This window comes from Salvia splendens, chromosome 8, assembly GCF_004379255.2.
Source record: "Salvia splendens isolate huo1 chromosome 8, SspV2, whole genome shotgun sequence".
NCBI lineage: Eukaryota > Viridiplantae > Streptophyta > Magnoliopsida > Lamiales > Lamiaceae > Salvia > Salvia splendens.
This window is the reverse complement of record NC_056039.1, coordinates 14,859,035-14,865,943: the sequence shown is the minus strand read 5'-3', so window position 1 is coordinate 14,865,943 and position 6,909 is coordinate 14,859,035. Positions and strand designations below refer to the sequence as shown.

The following is a 6,909-nucleotide window of genomic DNA, read 5'->3' as shown; positions in this document are numbered from 1 at the left end:
ACGTAAATTGCTTTATTTGTGAATTTGTGATTTTTTTATTGCGGGAAGTCCTAGTGGGAAGGGCGGATTGTGAAAGGGATGTCCTAGTGACGTGGCAGTGGGATGGGAAGTCCTAGTGACGTGACAGGAGGTGTTTTTGGGAAGTACTAGTGGATGTCCGAGTGGGACATCCGCCCACTGGAGATGCTCTAAGGCGTAAAATTTTCACCCAAACTTCTAAAATTAGACAAAATCTTTATCAATTGTCTTCTTGTATGAGATGAATCCAATGTAACAAAATCTGCATCTACTGGAATGTACTACTAGAGAGAGAGAGAGAATAAAAAAGCCCTCAACTTGTACAATATCTCAAACAATGTAAACCATGCCAACCTCAAGAAGCGATGCAGGGGGTACCTTGAGAGACACGTCCGCTCCCCTACAGTTTCTTCTCAGGAAATTATACCCCAAATTGATGGCCAATCTCTTCCACACCGACGACCCTTGTTTCGCCCGAACATGCGAATGCCCCAAAATGAACGCTATTCCTGCTTGTTGCGCTTCATACAGATCCCGCACCTCCTCCTGCACCTGCACCTGCACCTCCGTTTCACATGCGAACCGAACCCTTCTCTCCGGCACCCCTATCTCGACTATATCGCTCACGCTGTCCACCGTCTGGAACCCCACCGACACGCTCGCCGGCTCCGCCTCGTCCTCCATTTCAAACGCCGACAACGACACCGTCCCTATCACCGCCAGCCTGCACTCGCTCGTTGACCCCGCGCCCTCCTCCTCCTCCTCCTTGCGCACGTCCATGATGCCGCCGTGCGCCTTGTACCAGTCGTACCGGATGAACTCCAACAACCTGCTCACGAGCTCCGACTCGAACGAGTCCACGTCCTGGTGGACGTCCCGGTACCCGTACCGGACAATGCACCTGTACGACCGGTGCGCGGCGGGGCCCACGCGGCCGACGAGGTACCGCTCGGCCGGGGGCACGTACGGCACCGGGACTGATTTAATGCACACGAAGACGAGCACGCGGTGGAAGGCTGGGAGGTTGGTGACGAAGCGTGAGAAGTTGGCGGGGATGCCGGAAGTGAGGTCGGTGAACACAAGGCCGACGCCCGGGACGCGAGCGATGCCCAGGCTCGGACCTAAGGCTAGAAGCCATTCTAGCGAAACCTTGTTGTGGAGATCGTACTCGTATTTCTTTACCGTGGTGTAGTGCCAAACGAACATGATGGTGACCAGGAAGAGCGCGAGCAAGATGGGAAGCCATGCGCCTTCGAGGAATTTGATGAGGGAAGCGGAGAAGTAAAGCAGCTCGATGGATCCGAAGAAGAGCAGGAAACACAGAGCCACCAGTGGAGGTTTGTGCCAACAAAGGATGATTACTAACGACGTTAGGCAAGTGGTTACCAGCATCACTGCCATTACCGCTAGCCCTACAACCAACAGCAAACCCACGGTCAGAATTTTGTCGAAAATGTGAGATCACAAAAGCGGATGAGGTCTACCCGATGCATTTCCCATGTGTTTAATGTCTCTGAATCCAATGGTTACTGCAATGCAGAGGATCATCAGCATCCAGTTGATCTCGGGTATGTATATCTGACCGTGTATCTTTTCCGAGGTGTGAATCACCTTGACCCTCGGAAAACAACCGAGTGACTGACTCTGGTTGATGATAGAGAAAGTTCCGCTGATGATCGCCTGACTGCCCACAACCGAAGCTAAGATTGCCACCACAAGTACTGGCCACCTTACACTTTCTGTTGAACAATTTTATGCCATAAATTCATTACTAAAAAAGGTTATTGTTCAATAATGATAAAAGAGAGCGGCAAAACTCAACTAGCACTTATATATGTGGCAATGTCATGACAACTCTAAATGGATGGAACAAATTGGTATGCGGAATTTTCCCCAAATCAGAGGAACAATTCAAAGTTTGCATATTAGATTAGAGCATACATCAAGAAACCAATCATAAATCATAGTCTCACTCGTTTGCTTAAGTGATACCTGGAACAGAAACATAATAGCCGATCTTATGAATTGTATGATGGTGCCTCGATAGGTAAGCTGCTTGTCCCATGTATGCCAATATTAGTGCTGGATAAACCAAAAAGGTGAACGCTATCTGAAACAACATGCCATATGTTAATCTCTCACCAAGAAAAAGTCTTTATATATTAAGCAGAAACTTCACCTGAATTGCTGCATGTGAGAAATGGCCAAGATCGGCAAACATTGCTTCAGAACCTGCACGATGGATCTGTGGTCAAGTTCATGATTGGGAAAAGTCATATATGGATCTTTGCAATAGGATTACCGAATCACACAAAATGTAGAAGTCACAGGAACATCTGAAACTAGAGTCTGTACAACAAATAATACATTTACTAATACTGAATTCACTTATTAGAATGTAGGATTCTTAAACGTCAAAAGTCTGTTGAAGAGATGATAGCGTCAAAATAATACATTCATATTCCACCTCCCAACACTAGTAACATATCGACATAAATATTCAGAGTAATTATGCAAAATCGTGATACTGTCAGTAATAAAAGTTTCATACGATTCAGAAGAACTATACCTGTTATGCACAAAAGTATTCCACCCAAAGACATCCACCCTCCTTTTCTAGTCTTCTTCAAAAACCTTATCATATAAGACGGGGAAAGTGCTTGATACACATGATGATTCCAGTGGAAAATATTATACAGGCCGAGCGCACTTATGCATAACAACCAAGTGAGGACTATTGGCGCAAAGAAGAACCCAATTCGATGGGTGCCGTAGTGTTGTAAAGCAAATAGGCACACTAATATGAAGCAAGTAATCGGTACCATTGCATCTGCACAATATGAATTGGTACAACTGTAAAGATGACTTGATTGAAGCAATTATCAATATCAAAATAACAAATAATCATTCAGCTTCCATAGAAAACCATATATAGTCTTCAAGATAACCAAGCTGCCAACAAACCAAAAATGAGGCAGCGTATAATGAAGCAACATAGAAGGGGAGGGGGGGGGGTTCAATAAACCAAGGAGAACATACTTTAGAAAGAGCCAGATAAAAACCATAGATTTGCATTTAATATGATTTAGCCATATCGAACAATATAACCTGTGAGTTCATCCTGCCATAATCTATGTTATCTTCAGTTTTCACAAAGGATTCAAGTAATGCAAAGTAATAGTATTAGATCTTTATATACAGTTTGTTTCTCTGTAGAACTAGCAGAAAACATATCAGGTCCTAAACTATAAGTCACTTCTACATTCTTAGCATTATTCTATAGTCTTCTAAGAGAAAAACCGACAAAACAAATTTACCCAGAAATATAAACTGATGAAATTTATAGTGACACAACTTCCCACTCATCTTCCTCTTAACTACAGAAAATCTAAGACACCATTCTTCACAGTAATTCATGTTAAGAGAAGCAAAAAGAGAAATACGTAATACAAGGATTTATGGAAAGAAAGCTTACATTGGTGGTGATCCTTAGACATTGATAATTCAAGACCAGAAACAGCAGAAAAAACTGCAGGATGCAGAAGCATATTTTTATTTATCCGCACACTTAGAGCTCTTTATGAAAGTAGACCGCGAAGTAGCTAGTTTAGAAACTTGCCAGATATGGCTGGAGTTAGCAGACCATCCCCGATGACCATACAAGTGCCAAGTAGAACCAGAATTAGTAACGCAACGTGCAAGGACTTATGATTCTCTAGCACCGCTTTCACCCTTGAACTGTTCTTTGTCGTGGGAGGTGGCTCGAGTATATACGTGGAGAGAGCTTCATCCGCAACTTGCTGGTTGGGGAGAAGGCTAACCTTCGCGTGCCTGCATATCAGGGAATACAGCGCAAAAGTACCACCTGCGAGAACGAAGAACCAACAGTCCATCAATCGACATAATTAAACTGGCAGAAACGAGTTCTCTATCAAGACACGCACCTTCTCCATTGTCATCAGCTCGCAGCACGATGAAAACATATTTGAACAAGGGGACAAGGGTTAGTGTCCAAAACACAAAGGAAAGAACCCCAAATATCTCCTCATTCGTTTCGGAGTGATGAATGTCCTCCGCAAACGTGCTCTTGTACACGTAGAGGGGCGAAATGCTGAGGTCCCCGTACACTACGCCGAGACTCTGGTAAGCTAGCAGCAGAGTGGCCTTCCAAGAATCCTTCTAAAATTCCCACAACAAACCACCACAATCTAACTAAGCATACATCTCTAATTTCAACAATGTTAAACTAAAAAAATGAAATGTTCACTTGCCACAACCGATTTCATAAGCTGTAAATGCAAAACGATAAATGAATTCAACCAACCTTTGGATTGGTCCAGCAATTCCCACAGCTAGGATCCATTGAAATTGAATGAAACTAGTGCTGAAAGCAAGAGGAAATTAGGTGCAGATCTCAACTACAGCAAATAATAGCATGTGGAAAGGAAAAGGAAAAGGCCAAACCTTCCTTGAACTAGCTAGCGCTACACGAAAACATCTAAATCATAAATCAAAATTCTCAGAAGTCTTTCCCAACAGTTTTATGAAACCTGCATTTTAGTGCCCCCACAAAATAAGCAAGAAGCAGGGAAAATGGAACAATAAATAATGAGATAAAATATCCGCAGATTGTAGATAAGAGTTAAGTAGTAATTGGAAGTCGGTAAAAAACAGAGAAGGAGAAAGAGTGTGAGGGAGAGTGGGGCAACAACAAATCTTTTATGAAATCATCCCCACGGGAATTAAGGCGATTGTACTCTCTCATTCGCATATTGATATTGTTATTGTTATTATAATTATAAACGCAACTCGTAGTTTCAAATGACCGACAGCAGAAAATTCCCACCAACATTCACGAATCAGAGCAATAAAGTATGTAAATAAGTAATTAACAAAGATGAAGTAACGAGCTGAACGAAAAGCTGCTTTTTTTAATAAAATTTAGCTTTTTCTTTGCGAGTTCGAGAAGTGGAATAAAAAAAATGGAAACGAATCGGATAAAATCGCAAGCAAGAAAAAAGTAAATTTATATTGAAGAAGTTATCTGGATTATGTGCAGGCAGCGGCACGTGATAAGAACATGGACCCACCCCCTCTCCCTTTCTCAATAAACAGAAGCACATCTATTTTCTTCTTCTCTCATTATTAAGTGTAGATTTTTTATGTTGTCACGGGCTCAACGTTTCAAGCTTACGCCGTTCTGCATTGTATGTTGTAAAGCACTTTGCATGCAGACACAGGATTTTTTAAATATCTATTTAAAGTAGGTTGCATTTTTTGTATTATACGATGAAAATAGCATCCGAGGTTTTTAGATAAATAATTTATTTCATTCAAATACATTCTCACCTTTTGACGCTTTTCTTTTCCATTTTGCTTTTTTAGCCTTGGGGACAATTTTGTTCATTATAATTAGTAAAGCAGGTGTATCATTTTAAGTACTCAACTCACGATCGATACCTCTTCTTATAATTTAAATGTGTCATGTACTTTATTGGTTTGAATTAGATATATGTATAAACGGGGAGTGATCAATTGCTAATTCACTCTCTAGTTGCTAACTACAACTAATTTAAGATCAAAGTATTTTAGAAATTTAATGGTCTAAAATTTGTCACGTGTAATTTTCGTTTTTATTAATTAAACCGAAAAAGATAAAAAAAAACTATCAAATTAGGATTTTGAATGAAAATGTCAATATAGTATTTTGAAAATATCAACACAATGCTTTGAGAATGTCAACACACTGCTTATGTCAACACATTGCTTTAAGAATGACATTCTACATGCATTATATTGACATATTTTATATACTATGTTGATATTTGTGTTGCTATACGAAAAAATTGAAATTTTTCAAAAAAAAAATCAAATTTTGACATCGTATGAAGTTATCTTTAATTTGATATATGTTGTGCGAAAAAAATTTAAATCAAGAAAATTATATGTGTTTTAAAGTTATGTGATATATTTCAAAAGTTAGTTATAACTAATTTGTTGTAAATTGGCATTAATATCCTTATTGACATTTTTTGTTGATTGTATTGACATTTTGAGGCTGATGATTTAGACCATTGATTTGAATATCTAAGGACTATTATTTAATTGTAGCTAGCAATTAAGTATTGATTTAACAATATAGCACACACATCTCATGTATAAACATTAGTCAATTCAGTTGGATATTTAAAACGAATTATTAATATATAATTCATTCGTCCAATTTTTTTTCCCTTCCTCCATTAAAAAATGGAGTATAAATTCATGAAGAGATACAAGGTTTAATACACGATTGATAAAATAAGATAGATTAAAAAAAATTAAAATATTAGTAGTGAATAATAAGTCTCACTAATAAGGTAGAAGTTTTATAAGTTGAAAGTTTTTTAGGATGTAGAGAGTATGTTTTTCCTATTTTTGTCTATCCATAAAAATTAGTTCATATTAATGGTAAGTTTTTCTCACTAATATTGTGAGATCATTTTTCATTCAACAAGATTTCTATTTCTCTATTATTTACTAATTTTATTTTGAAATTTTGTCATCTACTATAAAGACTATATTTTAAGACGGATGGAGTATTTTTTGTATACCTATGAGGAGTAATTGTTTTATACTCTACTTATTATGTAATTACATGGTCCATGGGGTGCGTTAGTGTGACACCAGTCTTAAAGTGACAACTTGACAATAACGTAACATGCAATGTGCGATACATAGGCAAACAACTCGGCATATGGTTCCAAGTAATCTGCGATACGAAATCAGAGAACTATGGTGACACCGTAATTAAAATGACAATCTAGGCAAACAATCTGCTATAAATAGGCAAACAATTTGTGATACATAGACAAATAACTCGGTATATGGTTCCAAGCAATCTGCGATACG

The 6,909-nt window shown here is 38.9% G+C and overlaps 1 protein-coding gene across 1 annotated transcript; it reads right to left on the bottom strand.

Annotated features, from left to right (window-relative positions):
• Positions 1–222: 222 nt before the first annotated feature.
• Positions 223–5,022, bottom strand: LOC121743951 (potassium transporter 2-like). The gene is made up of 10 exons (XM_042137359.1): positions 4,483–5,022; positions 4,343–4,402; positions 3,963–4,197; positions 3,638–3,883; positions 3,494–3,547; positions 2,588–2,848; positions 2,198–2,250; positions 2,011–2,128; positions 1,503–1,757; positions 223–1,430 (listed from the first exon to the last, which is right to left on the bottom strand). The coding sequence occupies exons 2-10, from the start codon at positions 4,379–4,381 to the stop codon at positions 349–351; spliced, it is 2,343 nt and encodes a 780-aa protein (XP_041993293.1). The 5' UTR covers positions 4,382–4,402; positions 4,483–5,022; the 3' UTR covers positions 223–348.
• Positions 5,023–6,909: the final 1,887 nt, after the last annotated feature.

Bases quoted from the DNA above. Each gene is read 5' to 3' on its own strand.
- LOC121743951 (XM_042137359.1), bottom strand. From the start codon at position 4,381: ATGGATCCTAGCTGTGGGAATTGCTGGACCAATCCAAAG. The intron at 4,198-4,342 runs GTTGGTTGAATT...TGGGAATTTTAG, and splicing joins ATTGCTGGACCAATCCAAAG to AAGGATTCTTGGAAGGCCAC. The intron at 2,849-3,493 runs GTAAGCTTTCTT...CATATTGTGCAG, and splicing joins GTCTAAGGATCACCACCAAT to ATGCAATGGTACCGATTACT.